The 22,444-nt window shown below is 48.1% G+C and overlaps 1 protein-coding gene across 7 annotated transcripts in view; it reads right to left on the bottom strand.

Moving 5' to 3' along the window:
- The window catches only part of SAMHD1 (SAM and HD domain containing deoxynucleoside triphosphate triphosphohydrolase 1), a 110,204-nt gene extending 101,400 nt beyond the window's left edge, over positions 1 to 8,804 (bottom strand). For 2 of the 7 annotated variants that reach the window (XM_085890136.1, XM_085890139.1), the window contains exons 1-2: positions 2,704 to 2,985; positions 2,446 to 2,487 (exon numbers count right to left, since the gene is read on the bottom strand). In XM_085890136.1, the coding sequence (XP_085746262.1) occupies positions 2,446 to 2,487; positions 2,704 to 2,794 (133 nt within the window). In that variant the 5' untranslated portion in view covers positions 2,795 to 2,985. Of the gene's footprint in view, positions 1 to 2,445; positions 2,488 to 2,703; positions 2,986 to 8,758 lie in introns of those variants that run through there. The other 5 variants (XM_085890134.1, XM_085890138.1, XM_085890137.1 and 2 more) reach the window with 4 other exon arrangements.
- Positions 8,805 to 22,444: the final 13,640 nt, after the last annotated feature.

Here is a 22,444-nt window from a genome sequence, read left to right as displayed (position 1 = left end):
ACAAGTGTTGGTTCTACAAGACAGAAACAGAAAGTACGAGTTACCTGCTTCCAAGATGCAAAAAACTATTATTAGAACAACTTTACATACAACGGCACAACAAAGTATACAAAGTGATTCAATGGCAAATCTGTAAAAAATTAAACATCCCAGTTCCAGAAAACTCATGGAAACACGAACCAAGGGCAATCATTGAAAATAATGACGTCATGCTCACGTACGACTTGATGAACCCATCGAGCGTGACCATAGAAAACAAATCCTTGCAACTGGACATGGTACTCAGGAACAAAAAGGAAATACAGCACTGCTGATTGGGATATCGGTACCCAACGATTTTGGGTTAAATAATACAGAAATCAAGAACATGACCAAATACCAGGACCTCAAAAATGAGATCAAGAGATCTTGATAGATGAAGAGCGTGAAAATTACACCACCAGTGATAACACTGGTCAACAATTTTTTACTTTCTGAATGTTGTCTAGATTTCTACAAGTGAATTAGGGTATTCTGGCACTGCTGAATCAGGAAATGGCATCCGTTTCTCTCCATCAGGTCAGGTTTTTGTGCTAAGTTGATTTGAAAAAATCAGATCTTGTGACAAAATCAATTACATTTTTGTGGCATTATCAGCTGATTTTTGTCAACACATATCATCCTAAACATGTTTTTAAGAAAAAAAAATGTTTTGCCAACAACATTTATTGATTACATGATAGAAACATCGATTACTGTCATCTGAATGGTGGGCATTGATAAAGGTAAGTACAAGTAAATTGCATGTTGCGTCACCACTGTTCAAACTTCAGGGCTTGAACTTCCGTTTCTTCGAACTCCTGGAATGTTCAGCGGCAGGGAGGTCTCTCTTCAGATTCCAACAGTAGTCAGCCATCATGACTGCGTCCCAGCGACCCTGATACCTGGTCTCCATCTCCTTCATGTCCTGATGGAATCTCTCCCCCTGCTCGTCACTCATTGAACCCAGGTTCTCAGGAAACCGGTTCATATGTGAAAATAGGTAGTGCATCTTGATGCTCATGTTGCAGCCCAGGTTTCTGAAAGCAGTCAGCATGTTGTTGACAAGTTCTGCGTAGTTTCTGGCCTTATTGTTGCCAAGAAAGTTCTTCACTACCAAAACAAATGTCTTCCACGCTTCCAGTTCCACTTCGTTCATCGAGTTTTTGAACTCTGGATCTCTGATGAGCTGACGGATCTGAGAACCATCAAAGATGCCAGCTTTCAACTTCTCCATCGTCAATCCTGGAAAAGCCTGGCACAAGTAAGTGAAGCAGTCACCATCTTTGTCCAGAGCCTTGGTGAACTGCTTGATTAAGCCGAGCTTGATGTGCAGCGGTGGGAAGAGTATTCTGTCTCTGTCCACCAGAGGGTCGTTGATGACGTTCCTTTCTTTGCATGGCACCAATTCCTCCCACACAGGCCAGTCCTTCTTTGTGTAATGCTGAGCACAGTCCCTACTATCCCACATGCACAGAAAACATGGGTACTTGGTGAAGCCAGACTGTTGTCCCAACAAAAAGTTCACCATCTTCAGGTCAACACAAATAAACCACTTATGCTGACCATAACCAATTTTCTCCAGCACGTACTTCACCGCTTCATACTTCTCCTTCAGTGTAGTCGAGTGAGCGATGGGTACAGAGGCAAACTGGTTGCCGTTGTGTAGCAGAACACATTTCAGTGATCGCTTGCTGCTGTCAATGAACAGTCTCCAATCTTTGGGTTCGTACTGTGGCACTCCAAGCTTGAGCAGAAGCGCATGTCATAAATTGGCGCATGTAGGTATTGTACATTCTTCAGAGTTCGTTATTTCAAGAAATACAACTTTTTTGTATCACATTATTACAAAATCTGCCCCATTAACTTTAGTTTTGATCCACGAACTTTATGCTTTGCCTCACAAATTTTTGGAAGATTTTGAGGTTTTATGACTTCAAAGTGATCCCTTTTCGACATAATCACCCAGAACTATCGTACCTGAATACTTCTTGTCATTAAAATAATTATTTCCAATCAAAACAATTATTTGACATGACATTTTACCCCCACCAACTTCTTCTAAAATGCTCCACACATGCGTACATGTGAACAAAAATGTAAAAAACGACATGTGGCCATATCTCAAAAACTTGACCTGATTGAACAAAACTAATGTGAGTTTTGGATTCAGCGCATCAGATTCGTCCTAAATCAACTTAAAAAATGCAGACAACAAATTTGTTGTTGACCAGTGTAATTGGAGCAACAGGAATAATAAAGAAGAAGCTCACAGAGATTAAAAAACCATCCCCAGGAATATTACCACAAACGAACTACAATTGGAGACAGTCCGGGGTTCGGGGACGATCCTCAAAAGAGTCGGCGGAACAAAACTCTGAGAACAACAAAGTTGAACAGCTTGGTCCATGAACTGTGATCCCGTACCGAAGAGAACGTGGATACATTGAATCATTGGAGGACTTCGTTCTACAACCGACACACACACACACACACACACACACACACACACACACACACACACACACACACACACACACACACACACACACACACACACACACACACACACACACACACACTTCAAACGAGCTAGTAATGAGAATCTCCTCCCATTGAGTTACAGCCACCAAAGTTGTGCTTCAGTAATGTCCTCACCAAGGTCCAGGACCCGCACGAACTCACCTGCACAATTCGGCTGCACCGGTGAACTTTCTGCAAGACCCTGGGCCTGGCAGTGATCCTCGTTTCGCTTCCTCTTGCTCGGCGAAGCCATTGAAGAGGGACGTGGAGCACACAGGAAGGGCTACAAACACACGTGGGTCACAACGAGTCAATGCCCGACTCGAGGATCACGGGCACGATGGGTGACGGTCCCTCTATCAAAGTGATTGGTCCCATCACACGGACCATTCCCTTTTACAGGAAACACGAGGAGGCGGAGACTGCGAGGCGTGACTCCAGGACCGGTAACACCGGTCTTGCGTGACGTCACTTATCAAATTTAAAAATAAAAAAAATATATAAAAAAAAACAACGACAGAGTTCGTGGAAGCGCCAATTAATCGGTTTTCGTGTTTGGTTAAAAGGAAGAACCCATGCAACGCACGACGAGGCGTCATGTTATCCGCAAGATCACACGAAACGACGCTCATTCCGGGAATTCCAAAAACCAACTGACTGACTGTTCGTTCATGTCATTTCTCAATGGCCGACAGCTCGCACTCGGCGTGTTGTTGTTGTTGTTGTTGTTGTTGTTGGTTTTAGTCTTCTTCTTCTTCCAACGTATAAAACCGATGGTTGCTGGTTGCATCATTTTCTGCAAAACATGCCTGCGCCGCTAATGCGGTGCCCCCTATACCGGGAACATGGTACTCATTTTGCCGACCTCGGGAGGATGACAAACTGAGTCAACCGCCGATCTCCGCATAGACTGGATTTGGGGCTCAACGCTCACCGTTGACGCCGCCATCCGCCATCTTTGTCCACCCAAAATGGAATCATCCAAACTTCCCTCCCTCCACCACTGAACCCAACGTCTGCCACACAACCAAAGCCTGTTCACAACTGTTCCATAATGATCAGAGCTCCATAATGATAACATGTATGAAACGAACACACAAACCAACGTTTTCTACTTACAATGAAATATTTTTGAAATAAAAATCAACAACATTGTGAAATGGTGTTCTTATACAGTAAGAAACTATATAATAAACGACGAAACCATCTCCCCCACCAGGTTACCTGGTGAGGAGGGTGTATGACATGGACATCCAGTCGGATAAAAAACAAAACCTGTCAAAGGGCGGAGGAGCTCCTTGTGAGCCAACGGACATCCATATCTAGTGCCCAACTGTGTCTGCGGACGTCCTCCTGCAGTTGGGTCACTTCTTATTAGGAGGTTGGTGGCAGGATTTGCACTCCGGCCACCATAAAACCCTTCATTCCACAAAACATATGAAAAGCATTTATAAAAATTTGAAAACCCACTCGGTGGGAGTACCTCCTGTACAGCTTCCCTTCGCAAGGCAGCTCACTAGATGATGGGATTGGGGCAAAGACTTCGGGACCCCCCAATCTTTGATGAAAGGAGGGAAACCACGGGGTAACATTCCTGGGTCAGATTGCGGGAGTGTGTCAGGGTGGTGCTGAGGTGTCGTCCACCAGATGGCGCTCTCCTTGGGTTAACCTGAGGCGGTCCCTTCGGGTGGGTGCCTGGAATGTCCTATCCCTACGAGAGGATGATCACCTGTCTCTGTTATCATCTGAGCTCAAGCGTTTGAACGTCGGTATTGCAGCACTCTGTGAGGTTCGGAGACCGGATCATGGCGAGATCATGAGGGGTGGTTACACCAACTGTTGGTCTGGTCGCTCTGATGGTTACCATACCAAAGGGGTTGCTGTAGCTGTGTCCAATAAGCTGACTCCAATGATAATTGAGGTAGCACCGGTCAACGAGCATATTGTGAGACAAAGGATTCATCACTCCGTTGGTGTTGCTTCCCTGGTCTGTGTTTATGCTCGGACTGAGGCGAGTGATCTCACTATGAAGGACGCACTCTACACTACACTCGAGTCTGTGGTTGATCAGTGCCCCAGGCGAGATACTCTTCTGTCTTGGGGGAGTTCCATGCATCGACTGGAACTGATAATAAGGATGGTCATGAGATATGTGTTGGTCCCCATGGGTCAGGAACTGTGAAATAGAAGAGCACTAAGGTCCTTGACTTTGCAAGAAGTCATGGACTTAGGTTGACTGGTTTATGGTTTCAGCGCCAACAGACTCATCGCTGGACTTGGCATTCCAATGCTGGCGGTGTGGCAAAAGAGATTGACCATATGCTCATTGATAGTCGCTGCAGGATGATCCAGAACTGCAGGATCTACCGGAGTGCTCAGTTCCTCAATACAGACCACCGGTTTGTTGTCACAACTCTAAAGTTGCAGCTTAAATCCAGGAGAATGGTAGCATCCCAGCCGAGGCTGGATGCTGGAAAACGCAAGGATGACAGGGGAGCTGAGGAGTTTGCGAACAGGCTGAGTGGAGATTTGGGGGGGTCTGGGTGCTTTGGGGGATCCTGAAGAGTTGTGGAGTGCCTTCAAGACCACCATCCTTGATGTTGCCGGAAGATGTCTTGGAACTCACCGGAGGGCAAAGAAGAATTTTGTCTCTTAAGGGACACTGGATACCATTGACCAGAGTCGCAGGGCCAGGCTGAATGGCAGAGCTGAGCTGTTCAGCGAGCTGAGATGTAAAACTGTACGTACGCTAATGGTGGACAAGGAGGCTTATGTGTGAGGAATCTGTGAGGGGAAGAGTGATTGTCAAGTGATTCTTGATCTGTCACCTGTGATCAAGTGATTCTCGTCCTGCTTACAGGGGAATTCGTGCATTGCGTTCATCCAAGCCCATCCCTCGGTGTACTGCAGATAGAGCAGAATGTGGGGGGCTCCTGACAGAGGAGTCGGAAGTGAAGGCCCGCTGCGCCGGTTACTTTGAGCAGTTGTACCAGGCTGATCAACCAGCTCTCAAGTTGGATGTCAGGTGGGTTACAATCCGGATTGCTGACTCTCCAATTAACTGTGGTCCACCTTTGTTTGTAGAAACACAGGCTGCAGTTAACCGGTTGAAATGGGGTAAACCTCCTGGGATCTGTGGCATCCATGCTGAACTTCTCAAGGCTGGTGGAAATGCTGAACTCATGTCATTGCATGCAGTTTTGTGCTCTGCCTGGAACACAGGCATCATCCCAACTGACTGGAAGACAGGCCTTGTTGTCCCTCTCTGGAAAGGGAAAGGTGATCGCCAAGACTGTAACAACGACCAAGGGATGACGCTACTCTCAATGCCGGGCAACGTCATCGCTTGGATAAATCTTGATGGGGTTGGCCACGAGCTGCTTGAGCACCAGTGTCCACAGCAGTCAGGCTTTACACGAAAGAGGTCAACGATTGACCGCATCCTTGCTCTTCGGGTCCTCACCGAACGCAGACAAGAGTTTCGACAGGGGCTGCTTGCAGCCTATGTTGATCTCTGTTATACATTTGATTCAGTGAATTGGAATGCCCTCTGGAGGATTGTCTTGAAACTCACGTGGAGTTGAAGTAGTGGAGAGATTCACTGACCTTGGCAGTGATATTCATGTCTCTGCCGGCTGTGAGTCAGAGGTCAATAGACGTCTGGGTCGAGCCTGGGGAGTCATGGATTCACTGGATAATGGGGTGTGGCACTGCTGGTACCTATGCGGGAGGATGAAAGTCTGAGTCTTCAGGTCCTTGGTGCTTCCAGTCTTCCTCTATGGATGTGAGACTTGGACTCTGACCAAGCATCTGAGACGGAGACTTAATTCCTTTGGTACCAGGTCTCTTCGGAGAATCCTTGGCTATCGCTGGTCAGACTTTGTGTCCAACGAGTGGTTGCTGAGACTCAAATGAGGTTTGTTACCTGCATAGTCCATGAGCGTCAGCTGCGGCTGTATGGATATGTGGCTCGTTTTCCTGACGCTAATCCTGCTCACCAGATTCTCTCAGCGAGGGTGTCTTGTGAGTGGAGGAGGCCAATGGGCTGACCACGTGCCTCATGGTTGCAGCAGGTTAATCGGCATCTCAAGGAGAAGGGGATGGGCCAGGCATCTGCCTGGGGGATGGCCAGACGGAGGCACCTGGAGTACCGGTAGAAAGTGGATGCGGCAACACGCTGCTCTGGCGCATCCTCCCATACCTGACCTGACCTCTGAAGGATTCTTGGGCTTTGTGGGGTGCCCCCAAAACGGATCGATCTGATGTCAGAACTAGACTCTGGTACTAAGAGTTCTGTGTGATGTGGTGATACCATTTCTGACTTACTTCCAGTTGTAACTGGAGTTCGTCAGGGGTGTGAACTGGCTCCCACACTTTTCAGCATTTAGAATGACTGGATTCTGGGGAGGATGTCGGAGAGATCAAGCTGCGTTGCATCGTTTGGGAATGTCAAGGTCTCTGCCCTTGATTTTGCAGTCATCTTTGCAGAGACTTGAGATATCCTTTTGGGGGCCCTCGAGGTGCTGAATGAGGCGTCAGAACCGCTGGGATTTCGGGTTTCCTGGGTCAAAACTAAGATCCAGGCTTTCAATGACATCTTGGATGCTGCTGTCCTGTCTGTGGTGAGGATGTTGAAGTCATTGAGAAATTCACCTCCCTTGGCAGCGATATTCACGTCTCTGCTGGCTGCGAGCCAGAGGTCAAAATGCCTCGTGCTTGCAGCAGGTTGATCAGCATCTCAAGGGGATGGGGATGGGCCAGGCATCTGCCTGGGGATGGCCAGACGGACTCCCCTGGAGTACCGCCAGAAAGTGGACACAGCGATGTGCTGCTCCGGCACATGCTCCCATACCTGACCTGACCTTGCACGAGTGCTTAAGCCACTTGCCGAATGCCTCCTCATCGATAGCGGTACTGCGCTACATCCTTCTGAGCGAATCGTTCACTCACCGTGGACACTTTTTCCCGCACGTCATTCAGAGCGAATTGTTCACTCACCGTGGATACTATTGCTAGCACGTCATTCAGAGCGAATCGTTCACTCACCATGGACACTTTTGCCCGCACGTCATTCTGAGCGAGTGTTTCGTGCACCGTCACCCTGAGTGAGTGGTTCATGCTCCGTCACCCTGAGCGAGTGGTCCGTGCTCCGTCACCCTGAGCGAGTGGTTCGTGCTCCGTCACCCTGAGCGAGTTGTTTGTGAAAGAACACCTAATTTCCGAGCGATTTGCCGTATTGACACATTTTCCAAATTACCGAACCAATTATTTTTTTCCACCCATAACACGCAGATGTTTACAGACATTAATGTTTGTGAACATATCCCTGAAACGTCTATATAAATACAACTTTGTTTTTCGGTGAAAGCTACTCATGGTTTTTGAGTTGTTACCGATATCAACCAAGCGTGTGCGTGTGTTGTTCATAAAGCATAACTCCATCTGTCTTTCTGTCCCATCCTTGCTCTACCCTCCCTAATATGGTGAAGCACCCTCCTTCCACACCTCTGTCATGCTCCCCTCCCCTCTCTCTGGACATATCCGAACGGTGGTTTTGTCTGGACAGGAGTTTGTCTATGGACGTGTCCAAGCAATGTTTGTCTCCGGCCAGCTTGGCTCTAAACACATCTGGGCGGCACTTGTCTCTGGATGGTAAGTAACACACCACTGCATGTCTGCCTTCCCTTCATCTCACCTCACACTGACTTCCCTTCCCCACACCCCTTCTCGATCCCCGCTCTCTCTCCCCCCACCCCTCTCTCCAGTGAAGCGACGGGTGGTATTTGCTTGTATGTATTTTTAAACACCCCACACATGCACACACATAAACACACAACACATGGAGATACTATGTACCGATAAGTACTTACAAAAGCTATTTTATTCAAAGTTATAACCTTAACTTTTAGCAATCGACCGATTTCCCGACTGCTCGGATCATCAGCTGGGCACCGTTTATCATCGAGGTTTTGATCCTTTCAGCCCAGAACCTCTCCAAACGGCAGATCCACAACCCCTGTCATGGATTCACATCAGTTGATTACTCAACATCAATGGACCCTCAACCTCAACGTTGTGTCCAGAGTCAGTCAGTCAACACAGAAATGCAATCTCTTTATTCAAACTTATTTACTACTTTCATTTAAAGTACAACTACATCTGAATAACTCTAATCATACACCAGTTTAAATAATATATCAAGCGATAAACAGTTTACCTGATGGACATGTCCATGACAGCACCTCCATCGAACCAGAGACTCAAACCGTCATCATCAGATTTTAACATGCTGCGCTGCGTCTCCTAGCAACCACCAGCAAATTATTTTAATGCTGATTTATAATGTATTTTATGAATAATTTTTTTTTTTTATCGAAATACCTCCATTATTTAATATCATCTATAAATATATATTCTGTCATGGTAATGTAATGTTCATGAATAAGTTTAATTAGTAATGTTAATTAAAGAATTTATCTCACTAAAATAATTAATTAATGATTATTATAATCAAATTCAATGCAATAGGAACTTGTTTTACATGAAAAAACCAAAGTTAAATAAAAGGTGACGATGGAGTCCAAAGACAGTCTCACAAGACCTGATCAAATATTTATATACATAATTAACTCACATAATTAAGTGTTTGCGGTTAGTTTGCATAATTAAGTTAGTTATCCAATCAGTGTGAAATCAGAATATTCGTCAAACTCATGAAATCGAACATATTAGCGACAGCTTTCTGCTTGCGTTCTCACCTTCAGCGAGCGTAATGGCGGAAACAATATGGCCGCCAACACACTTCCGGTTGTGTCGTCACGATAAATCGGCGAATCAGGGTTGAGCTTCCAATCCAGTTTGTCCAGAGCAAAGATACTGAAGCAGGGCAAGGGATTTACAAGGAATTACAAGGATTTTTTTTTTTTTTTTACAAAGAATTTTTACGCACAGGAGGAGGCCATTGGGCCCATCATGCCTGCACCACACACCAATACCAGACTTAATCACTCTGTCAATACACCTTCCATTCATGTGCAGCCTTTCGACTGTTACACTGGTACTCATTTCGCCGTCCTCGGAAAGGATGACAGGCTGAGTCAACCCCACCTGGTGTTAATTCAGCAGCCAACAAGGCTTGAACTCAGGACCCTATGACCACCACCACTTAAATCGACCACTCGGCCTTGAACGTGGAATCGCCAATGGGCGTGCTCGGCCGCCATTTTATTAAGGTTTTGTAACCAGGATCGAGGAACTACTTAATTACAATTGAATGTTATAGTTTGAACACTGTAGAACACGAATCGGATTGTTGGAACTTCCAAAAACACGCAGTTTAGTAAGACTTTCACTCTGTCACGCAGTGTCAGCAAAAGCAGCCTGAGCAGTAGGCTTCGGGAATGCCGCAATTAAGGGAACTCTATGAATGAAATGACCGAGCATTTCACTGACGACGATGATGACAGCGACGGAAACAACGCTGAAATAGATTGTTACGGATTTCACAATCCGGTCTGATGAATGCATCCACACATCCAGGACCTCAGACAGTTATTTCCTGAAATGCATGTTCAGATTAGCCCCATCCACATGTCTCATGGGATTTAAATGTGATGCGTTGAGAAGGGTAAAGGATCGATCCCCTCTCTTATGGGAAGCTTTTTTCTTTACGACAGACACGTTTACACACATTTCTTTCACGAGCTCTGAAGCCCACCCTCATTTTTCCTCAGCAACATTCTTTCACGAGCTCCGACGCCTAGCCTTTTTTGAGAGCGCACGGGTCGTCATGGTAACCATGCACCAGTGGGGCGGGGTGAGCTTGGGGAGGACTGACCTGTGGAGACGGCCCGCAGATATAAAAACGAGTGAGAAGTACGTTCTGAGGTGAAAAGAGGAGAGAAAAAAGTGTGAAGAAAAAAGCGTGATGAGAAAATCGTAAGGAGAACAAGTGTGAAGAGAAAAGCGTGAGGAAAAAATTGTAAGAAGAGAAAAAGTGTGAAGAAAAAAGCGTGAGGAGAAAATCATGAGGAGAAAAAGCGAGAGGAAAAAGAAAAAGCGAAAGGAGAGAGGAAAAAGCAAAAGGCGAGAGAAGCGAGCAAGAAACGGGTGTCTGACCAGCGCCAACGAGACAATTCGTCCTTCCCAGTGCTTCGGAAAGCGCGCGTGTGAGTGTGAGCAGCGCTGCCAACAAGTGAGGCACGGGTATCACCAACAACACCAGGGTCTAAATCCGTGACGGACGATCTCGGTGCCCTCCAGACGTCGACTGGCGTTCAAGGCTGCCCCGCGAGAGGGCGCGCGGCAAAGCTGGGTGCTGGCGATGGACGTAACACGCACGCACGCATTTCAGGACGTTTTCGCTTCATGGACGACTTTCTGGCGAGCGAGATGACTGACCTGCTGGGTCTGCTCCCCCTGAATGATCTGTTGGGTATATTTGTCGATTTTTAGCTGTAAGTAAGTCAACCCCCGAAGAGCATCTGCTCTTTTATTTGTCTCTTTCCTGGCATTTTGATTGATTTTGCTTTGAAATTCATTCTTTATTTACCTCAGCAAATAAAACGTTCTTTTTATTTATTTATTTTATTATTAATAAATCCTTTTTCGATTTCCAACCTGTCCGTGTTTGTCCTTTCCTTCCATTGGTCTAGCATTGTCCGAACCGAGATAGACTGGGAGGTAATTAGCACAGATTTCACCAAAAATAGTTGGCACGCACCAGCGGTTAAAACGCTCAGCCGTCGTAATTAAAATCTAATCGAGATAACATTGGTGCTTTGCCGAGGGCACGCTCCCTGCTCACGTAACCACATGACCTCTAGTTAAATGGAATAATTAGACGGCGGACACTGGAACTCGTGGTTGACTGGGTGGCGTTCGTGGTTTTAAAACAACCCAACGTACCACAACGTTAATTGTGAGCGGTGGCCCCAGGTCCGGCTCTACCGAGGACAACCGGGGATTAATCCCCCTGAGTGACAAGCTGGTGTCTCGGTACCCGTGGCCGCCTCAACTGGTGTCAGGAGTGGGATATTTTTCGAACCCCTTGACCAATACATAGTGTCAGGTCATCGACCTGTGGTGCGCTTCACGCACCTCGAAATTCAGAGCGGTTAGACCAAATTTTAGTTAAATTTATTGGGACGGACAATGGCCGACGAACACGGGCAGGTCCCGGTGGGCCATGTAGAAGATGTAAATATGGATACAGAATTGACCCAGGACCCGAATGAAGTCACAATGGAGGGTGAAGAGGAAGCAATGGGGGAGCTCGAAAATAACCCCCACCCTCGGTCTCTGGAAAATGCGGCGCCGATCGCGCAAAACGCCGGGTTATCGCCACCAGTGCAGCCCGAGAATGACATGATGTTGTTCATGAGGCAATTAATGGCACAAATGAAAATGTCGAGCAAAGAAAACAGCAGAAAAATGGACGTGAAGGGCGAAGAAAACAACAGCAGAATGGAAGTGATGAGCAGGAAAATGGACGTGATGGGCGATGAAATAAAAAGGGAGATGAGTGAAGCGATGGGCAGAGAAATGGCGGCGGTGCTGGAGGAGGTAAGGGAGTGTAGGATCGGTGTCCGGGAAGAGATGAGGGAGAGCACGGCACAATGTAAAATGGCACACGAGAGACTGATGAAGAGAGTGGAGGAGGTGACACAGGCGATGGGAACAAAGGAACGGGAAATGGAAACACAAATAGAAACAACGAAGGTGACATTACAGGGGGAAATACAAGAGGGCCATCGGGAATTAACGATGGTTAAAGAGGAGGTGGATGAGGTAAGGAAGGAGATAACTGAAATCAAAGCGTAACAGGTAGAAACAGGTAGGTGGTAAAGGAGGAGATTGTTGAATGCATGGACGTGTTATATTTGCAGCGTGACGGAGTGCTCAAAGAACGGGAGGAGGTGAGTATAACGAAGGTGAGTCGTGGCGAGACCGGTCACGCGCATGATGCGGTTGGGTGTGTGTCGAGCTTGGGGGGAATGAAGGACCCGGGGTTTCTTGGGGTGCGCAATGTGCCGGAGTAACGTGGATGAGTGCACACGAAAGAGTGGGACACGGATCGACCCGGACGGGAGTAGTAGTTGGAGTAGCGGACTGGAGTGGCGAGCCTCTTGAGCGGGATAGACTTGTATTGGAAGCCACACCGGCTCCACGGGATTTTGCGTACGAGGTACGGGAGTGTGCGCGGTCCGTGCCTCGCAGACCGCCCAAGCATGGACGGTGGCGCGATGTGTTAATGGTTTCAGAGGAACTGGCGTGTAAACACTCCATGACGGATAAATCGCTGGAGCACCGACGGCGAAACAGAACGGATTTGGCTGCAAATTGTTTTCCACGGGGACCAGGTGCGCAATATGCAAGGTACCCACGGCATGAGCAATGGGCGTGGCGAGCATGCTTTGGTTCCCCGTGGGAAAACCCCAATCCCCAGTGGCAAAAATTCAAACACAAATTGGCTTGCAACAGACATGTGACTTGAGCACCTCCGCGGATGCAGAGGGCTCATTATCAGAGGAGACGGTGACAGTAACCCCCATGTGTGGAGCACAGTTATGAAACAGCCCCACACACTGGGGCCCAGGAGCACGAACCTCAGGGGATAGCATTGTTAGGCCCACATGGGGGTGCCCACGATGGTAGCGTCTATGTGGGTACCGAAGCAGCGACCATGAGGGAGGGCAAGGATAAATTTAGGGACCAAGAGCGACAATAGGGACTGTTTAGATAGAGACATGAACGTGTAGTGGGGACGTAGCTTAATGATAGAGTTAAATGGGACGTGCATTAGTATAAGGGATGACGAGGGTGCACGAATTAGGGGAAATTAGTTAGGTGATGCTGTGTCGGTGAGTGGAAATGTGTTTGTGTGTGATAAATGAATTATGAGTGTGAGGGCAGGGCAATGTGCGGTCATACCAATGAGTGTGAGTAATATACCATCATACCAGTCATACCGATGAGTGTGAGAATTAGAATGCATGGTGTGAAGGATTGAATGGGTGGAGTGGATCCCACCCAAGGAAACCCAGGGGTTAGTTTAAAGTTCAGTAGAGGGATTAGTTAAATTTACACATGGATGTCGTTATGCGGTTGGTGCTGATTGTGGAAAGTTTTTAAAAACATTTTTGGTGTGTAGGGTGCAGGAGATAATGGACCGGCTGGGGGTGTGGCTTGTGAGTGTAGTGTTCGGATGAAGCAGGCACCCCGGGCACTGGGGGCTCGTCGGCCAGGTGAGGCCGGAGATCGGTCCAGGGGGGCATTAGTGTATTCGTGGATGCAGGTACCCGAGGAGAGGGGCCTGGTGTGCCAGTGTAGTGTTCAATGGGACCGGATGCCGGAGCAGCGGGGCCCGGGGCACCAAAATGCCAAGTGGGCATCGAGGGGGGAGTGCCAGTGAGGGCATCCCCCATGTTAGGGTGAGGAGCAGGTAAGCTCGGAGGCAGCTTCGGCATCCCGGGGGTGCTAATGGTGAGTATATACAGGTGTGCAGATCTGCTCGTGGAGCCACACTACCCAGCCACGAAATTGTGTGATGGCACAGAAAGAAAATTTGGTGGGCAAGTCCCAAAATTGTAAGAGCACCAACATGTAGGTGATGGGAATTTGGGTTTTTAGAACCCCATAGTTTAACAAAGGCTTTTTGGCAGGGTATAACCCCGGGGAAAGTTTAAAAGTGTAACAATATTAGCGTAGTTAGGATTGATGAAGACCCCTTCGCACCAACCACTGTCGGGATGATCGCCGGCTGTTGGACTTGCCCTCCTGTCGGACTCGAGAACGAGACTTGTCATGATGCAAGTGTAAGATTGCATGTAGTTCGGCTCTTCCTTCCCATATAATAGAACCTTGGGGGGATTGGGTACGAATTTAGCAATGGGGATAGTGGGATATCGGAGACGAGACGTAGCGACGCATTGTAAAAAGAGGGGGCTGGGGTAGTGTATATGTGAAAGACGGATGGGTGCGAATGAGGAGGGCCAACCTCGTGCTCTCTCTCCCGGCACCACCGCCACTGCCCCAGGTATGTGCACACCAGTGACCGGTTGACCATGTTGGTCGGACCTGGTGTTTGGCATTACCTGGATTACCTTTTTTTCTTTTCGTGCTGTTTGCCTTGCTGTTTTGCTTTGTCTCGCCACTGCCCCAGGACCATCAAGGCTGTTCTACATCAAGGCATCGCTCTCCTTGCTGGATCACCTGTTCTGCATCAAGGCATCGCTCGCCGTGCTGGATCACCTGTCTCCATCAAGGCATCACTCACCTCACTTCACCATTTGCTCCGTGACCTGTATTCCGCCCACACCTGTTCTGTTGACTGCTACTTGCTGCAGCCTCATGCCAGGGTGACACCGTTTCAGTTATCGTGGTGGTTTTGTTTGCTTTATTTTGTTGAACTGCATTTACTGTAGCAGTATGCCACCACACTTATGGACTGCCCCTTTGTTGCAGCCCCTTTGCACCAGCTCATTCCAGCTTCCTACCAGCTCATACCAGCTTCCTACTAGTTCATACCAGTTCAGAGCAGCTTTACACCAGCTTCATACCAGCCACATACCAGGCTCATGTCAGTTTGCTTCACTTGTTTTGCCACGTATCACCATGACCATGAACTGCACAAATGCAGCTCTGTGGAAGAAGTGGCTCTGTTCTTGTTGCTGCTGCTTCTTGGTCATTTTTGTTTAGAAGGCCACAACCTTTATGGCCTGTATGCCGGTCACTGGCCTGCCGGTTTATTTTGTAAGGTGTGCTGGTGAAGAGCATGAAGGTGGCAAGAATCAACAGCAGTTCTTCCCCCTCTCCACAATTTTTCTTCTGCATTTCTCCAGGTCCTGGGTCAGAAATTGTATATTGTTGTATAGTTGTGTCAATTATTAAAGCCCACTGGTTGTGTGTTGTTTCAAAAATTCCGGAAATTTCGGTGTAGCATAAGGTTGTCTGCGTTAGTTAGGTAGTTCCCAACGCATCAGGTGGGACATATTGTTCTGGGCCAGGGTTCGGTGGCGATACACGACCACAGGTGGAGCAGTAGAGCCGTCTCCCACCAAACACCCGGAATTAAAAGGTAATCACCCCGGATAACTCCGGAGCCGACGGGCCACTAAAAGGATCGTGATCGCCAATTCTCTGACGGCGTGGGGTAGGGTCAAATAGCCCAATTTCAATATGCCTAAGTACCCACGTCGTCAAATTACCGGGGAAATCACACCCTCGGTCGACTCTGTCCGAACCGAGTCGCAGGTACCGACTCAGATCCGGCGTAACCGAGCGGAGTTATCAGAGCCGTGCCGGTTCCAATGACAACTTACGGCACCAACGGCCTTACTATTTCTCAAGCCCGAACCGTGCTAGGCCAATGAAAGAAAACACGAACAACGAACTGGAACATTTAACACGGGGGTTTATTTATAAACAATAATTGAGGAGGGGAGCACACAAAGAGCAGAGTTATCCGAATAAAAGAAATCCAGGCAATGTACAGTGAGCGAAAAGCACTTAACACTTCTGCTTTGCAGACTGGTGCCACACGCACACACACCCAAAGAAATGGTGGCCGTGGCATTTATTTTGGCCCTTCAGCTCAGGAGTGAAAGGGGAGCTGAGGGCAGGGGCCTATTCTTCCACCTGTCCACCTCGTGCGGTCTGGTCGAGCTTGTCCGGCAGCAGGACTCAAACCAGCCACCAACAGCACCAAGCACCAGGGACAAGGAATGATGCAACGAATGCCAGTCAGCACGGGAACGGACCAGATGAGATGGGCACCCACGGGTAGACGAGAACGCCAGCAGGCAAGACGAGGCTTCTTCTCTCTCTCCTTTCTTCTCGACGGGGCGAACCTTCTCTTCTCGACGGCTCGCCACCTCCTCTTATCCTCCCCCCCCCCGGTTCGAGGGAACCGCTCTGAGGGACTTGCTTCCGGATTGGACGATGGGCAAACATCCCATCTGGCTGGGCCGGGCCGCCCCTGAGCTGGTCAGCCTCCTGATTGGAAGAGGCGTCTCGGGGGGTGTGGCGAGGCGGCTCGGAGGCCCGCCCCCGAAATGGCTCCGTAGTCGCTTTTGGCACGCTGGCCTCCCATTGGCTGGGGCGCGCGTGTGATGCTCGCCCTTCGCTCATTGGCTGGAGGAAACGTTCCATGCCCTTCCTCGGGGTGGAGCCTCGATCTGAGGCAAGGCCAAAAACACGTGGTCAATGCCGACCGGGTTGAGTGAAGGACGGTGCCATTGTTGTTGTTGTTGTTGTTGTTGTTGTCGTAGATGTGTAAAACCTGACTATAAAATAACTCACAGCGCACACACAAAATTCCCATTAGACATAGGGGAGGATTCTAACGATTAACACATACTTATCTAAATAACTAAGCTTCGGGACTGCTGTCTGTGTGCAAACGGCTTCCAGATTCGTAACACTACCCACTCCCTCCCCTTTTTACAGACTCGTCCCGAGTCGTCAAATTTTCGTGTGGCATGCATGTGTAGGTTTTTTCCCCGAGTACGTTTTACCTTCGGATCCCTGAGTGCGACATTTTAATACGTGTCCCGAAAATAAATAACCTAGTGCGCTGCGTAACTAAACTATCAGACTCACTGGGACAACTTAACTAAATTGCGGCGCTAAGACAAACACACAGGTGGGTTCAGAACTTATTTACATTTTTACCTTATCTATTTACACTAACCATGGCCCAGGACCTGTTATCTGTGGAAGGAAAAGTCATTTGTGCAGAAAACACAAAAAAAGGAATGGGTGCATGGGCTGTGCAAACGCAGTCTTTGTGGAGTGACTGCCTTCAGGGCAGTCCTTGCAAAACACTGGAGGTGGATGGTCCTGGCATACATGGTGAGATGGTGACATGGTGGTAAATGCAACAAAGGCAAGCAGGCATGGGATCAAGGCAAAGGCAGGCAAGTGAAGGCATGGCAAGGCAAGGCTTGGCAAAAGCGGACCAGCAGCTGTAGCGCAACAGGCGGGCTTATGAAGCTGGCTGGCCTCTGGTCTGGTCCATGAGGTTCTGGAGGGAGTGCGGTGGTGCCGGCCGCTCCGAAAATGGGCTCGGACCTACCCCACTGTCTCCCCCCAACCTATCGCCTTTGCCTGTCTCTGTCCATACCCACTCCCTTAGTTTGCAACAAGAAAACACCAAAATTTTGACCCTTTTTATTCTTTTTATTTTATTTTACTATTATTATGATGATTATTATTATTATTTTCTTTAGAATTGTTGGTCTCCATCCCTCCTACTGTCCTTGTCGGGCGAACCTACCCTGTCTGTCTACTCCCAACACCTTAGATCCTTTTTGGAGGGGAATAAGGGAGAGACTCGTGAACCTGTCTCGAGGCGCAATGGAGCCTCAGAACAACCTCCACAGAGTTCAGCAATCTTTCCAAAGTGAGTCCAGCGGCCTCCAGAGAGCGAAGGGATGGATTGTGTGAAGGGGTACTTTTTTTTTACCATCCAAGCATTTATTAAACTTTAAACTATCCTCGGGGATTTTCAACACGCCTGTCTCTTTAAACTATTGGTTCTAGAAACCATGATTCCCGTCACCTGTGTTGGTGTCCATTATCAATTTGGGCCCTGCCCGCAAATTTTCTCTCATTCCCTTGCACAATTTCGTGGCTGGGCAGCGTGGCTCAACTGGCAGGGACTTCCATCTGCCGCCGAACTTTAGGGGCCCTGAAGGGGCCTCTTGGGGCACCCCCGGGCCCTGAGGCTGTCTCCGAGCTTACCTGATCCCGATGAACGTGGGGGGGGGGTGGAGTGCCCTTCCGGGCATTGCCCCCCTTCCATGCCCACTTGGCATTTTGGTGCTCCGGTTCCCTTTCCGAGGGTCGCCCGTGCCTACGACACTAACATGGTCCCTTGGACCCTTGGCCTACTCTGGCCGACTACTTCGGTGCCCGGGGTGCCCTCTACTCGATACTCACTTTTCCATAGCCACGTTCCCAGCCGGTCAATGGACTCTTGCACTCTTCAAAAAGGTTTCGAGCCTTCTTCCCACACCAACAACAAAACAACCTCCTTTTGGTAAATTTGAATAACCCACTAACTAACATTACACTGACCCCGGGTTCCCTTGGGTGGGATTCACTCATCCCCCCAATCATTCATTCGCACCATACATTCCACATTCGCTCCATTCACATTTGGGGGGCCCGCTGTCCCACATTCACTCATTGTGTTGGGATTGGTACCTTTTTCTATGAGCTTTGCTTGGTCCCAAGTTCCTTATTTGCTTTTGCAGGCTTGTTGTTAATCAAAATATACTCTTGCTGGCTGCTTACAAAAGAGAACATTGGAACAGTGTATGCAGAGATAATAATGTGGTTAACCTTGAGTAATCTTGAGGAGCGCTGTGTGAGCAGCATTAGGGAGTGACTTTTTGTTTCTCTTATCTTTCTTATTGTTCCACAAATGTTCACAGAAATGAACCAGATGCTCGCAGCTGGGCAGGTTGAAAGGAAGGACAATTGCGAGATAAGCACTTGTCCAAAAATAAAACCAACTATATAAGAGAGTGATATTGTTGTGGGCCGGGGTTCAGCGGCGATAAACGACCACTAAGGGGGAGCAGTGGAGTCTTTTCCCACTGAACACCCGGAATTTAGGGGTGACTCTCGGATAAGTCCGAGAGTTCACGGATCCCTTAGCGGACCGTGGTCGCCAATATTTTGACGGGGTGGGTAGGGTGGCACCACAGACTGGCACCACACACACACACACACACACACACACACACACACACACCCAAAAGAAACTGGACCCCATGGGTCTTTATTCGGTAGAGCCGGGCCGGGGTACCTTCCCGCCTCGTGTGGTCACACCAACTCCGAACCACCACGGTGGGACTCGAACCCACGATGCGGAGTCCATGGCCCACGTCCCTGGCAGTTCGGCCTCCACCACCACGAGAATCCACCACGAAGGGCCCCAGACGACGACTGAGACCAAGCCACCACGACCGCAGCTGCTCAGCAGTCGCCACGATCACTGCTCTTCGGTCACCACCACCACGGTGAGCCACCGCAAAGAACCGCAGACCGTTCGAACCACGACCGCAGACGAGGCCAATCACCACAATCACTCCTGTCTTCCGTCCTCTCGTCTCTCTTTCTCTCTTCGGTGGGAGGGGTTGCATTTCTCGCCCCTCGCCTCCTGATTGGATGAGTGGTTGGCGGACGACTCGTGGTCAGCCTCCCGTTTGGCTGGGGCACGCATGTGGTGCTCGCCCTCCGCTCATTGGCTGGAGGAAATGGTCCATGCCCTTCCTTGGGGCTGCACCCACGTCCTCAGCCAAAAACATGGGGGCAATGGTGATTGGGTCGAGTGAGGGATGGTGGCATTGTTGTTGTGGTCGTTGTCATTGTAAAAACCGAATTAAAAAAAATAACTTGTAGCGCACACACAAAATTTCCATTAGACAGAAGGAGGGATACTAACTATAAACACATACTTATCGAAATAATTAAGCTATGGGGACTGCTGTCTGTTTGTGCGTGAATGGCTTCCAAATCCGTAACAATATAACCGTCTCTGGTAGAGCGGCGGCACTCTCCGGGCTTCTTCAGTTACGTAATTGGTGTTTTTGGTGGTATGTTTCTCTCCGTGTACACGTATGATAAATAATAAACAGTTTTCTCTCAAGTACATCATCGTCTTCATACCTTGGTGAAGGGTGATCAACGTTCTGACAATTGGCGCAGCGAGCAGGGGGCTGAGACAAGTGGAGGAGAGGTGGGGATGGACCTTTGGTGACCAAAGAGAGAAAGCCGGTGCCGGTGACCAATTTGAATAAGGTAAGCCTTTGTGCTGGGGAGTTTAAATTAGATACTCTCTTTCCCATCCCAGGTTTCGCTCATCCCTGCCTCTGCCCTTGTCCTCGCCGAAAGAATTGGTAAAGATAAGTGTGGGGAGAGAATTGTTTATTGTTTACTCGCAGGGATACCCATGCTCTGCACAGGAATCCCGTGGATGACGGCGGGTCTGAAGGAGTATATGTCACAGTTAATTGTAAAATTGTAGAGGCTGCCACACATACACTGACACACACACACACACACACACACACACACACACACACACACACACACACGAACACACACACACACACTGACGCACACACATGGACACACACACACTGACACACACACACACACACGAACACACACACACACAAACACTGACACACACACACACACACTGACACACACACACACACGAACACACACACACACTGACGCACACACATGGACACACACACACACTGACGCACACACCTAGACACACACACATACACTGACACACACATACACTGACACACACACACACACACACACACACACACACACACACACACAAACACACACATACACACACACACACTTTCAATAGTGTGGATACAATATTCACAATATAGAAATCGATCCCGATCGTGTTTATACACCGCACAGCGTTTATTAATATTCGCAAGATAGAAATCAAACCCGATCGTGTTTATACACCGCACAGCGTTTAATATTCGCAACATAGAGATCAAACCCAATCGTGTTTATACACCGCACAGCATTTAATATTCGCAACATAGAAATCAAACCTGATCGTGTTTATATACCGCACAGCATTTCATAGCGATCGTAGTGAGCTTCATATTCAATGCGTGCACATGAGAGAATAGTAAACAACAACAACAACAACAACAACACAATACTCTGGCAATTCGGAATCCGTGTCGTCGGCTATGACCCTTTTGCTTCCGGTTTTTGTCATGGGGAATGATGCGTCCCTGGAGATAAAGGCATCTTTGGAGACATGAAAGACCCAAATATCAGACATGGTGTATATTTCCTCCACTGATTTTAATAAAGATAACTCCCGCATCATCAAAAAATAATTTTTAATCGTGATTTACATTATTTGATCGCTGATCCCGAATCCAGGCCGAAGTGACGTAAAAACGTTATACAGTAACAATAAAAATGGTTTTTATAACCATGGTTATAACAATAATTAAGAAAATGTTAATAAAATATGACTTACAGATGATTATTATATCATTGTACGGTATAATATACATACGGTCATTTTTGCAAGTGTGTCGAATGCATAATTCATGATTCGGAAACCGGGAAGTCGGAAGTCATTGTCTTCAATTGAATGTCGCATTATTTTTTCATTCTATTGCAAATGGCGTTGGTCCCATGTCAATCGGCTGAACTTGAAAAATTAACGTTACGAAATCAGGTGATGACGTCATAATTCGGAAACCGGAAGTCGGAAGTACAATTCTTTTACATCGGGACACTCCCGGGTACATGTTCTGTCAGCATCTGAAGTTTGGTGAGGATCAGTCCAGTACTTTTCGCGTGCATAGGTCACAGAGAAACACACACACACAGACACACTTTCAACTTTATATATATATATATCAAGGGGTACGTAACTTGAGGTCCTGAACCGGAAGTTTGAGGGCCGAGGGCATATGTCTGAGGCTGCCTAGTCAGACCCGAGAACAACTCCAGGAGGGGTTCAGCAATAGTGATGGGAAACAAATCAGGAAAGTGAGAGGAGATGAACGAACCTCCTGAGGATACACCTGCTTCCCAAATGTTTAAGTTACATCGGATGGTAACAGTGGAACAAAATGATTGCTGGGCGAAATGCACGCTTAAGGATGACTTCCCGTGGCCAAATGGCGGGTCGTTTGACCTGCCGGTAGTGCAGATTCTGCGGGAAGAGTTGTTGAGACGCCATAAACTGTCCATGAAGGAAATGCCAGTAAACTGGCTGGCGTTCGGAATATGGCAGGAGGAAGCAATTAAAATATCGAGCACAGCCAAACAAGCAACATTGGCGGGTAAAGTGCGAAAGCTTCAGGGTCAACTCGAAGGT

The sequence above is a fragment of the Eptatretus burgeri genome, chromosome 7 (genome assembly GCF_056783735.1).
Source record: "Eptatretus burgeri isolate ZD-2024b chromosome 7, Ebu_testis_v1, whole genome shotgun sequence".
NCBI classification, from domain to species: Eukaryota; Metazoa; Chordata; class Myxini; order Myxiniformes; family Myxinidae; genus Eptatretus; species Eptatretus burgeri.
Note: the sequence above shows the minus strand (reverse complement) of the source record. Positions and strands in the feature narration are given on the sequence as shown.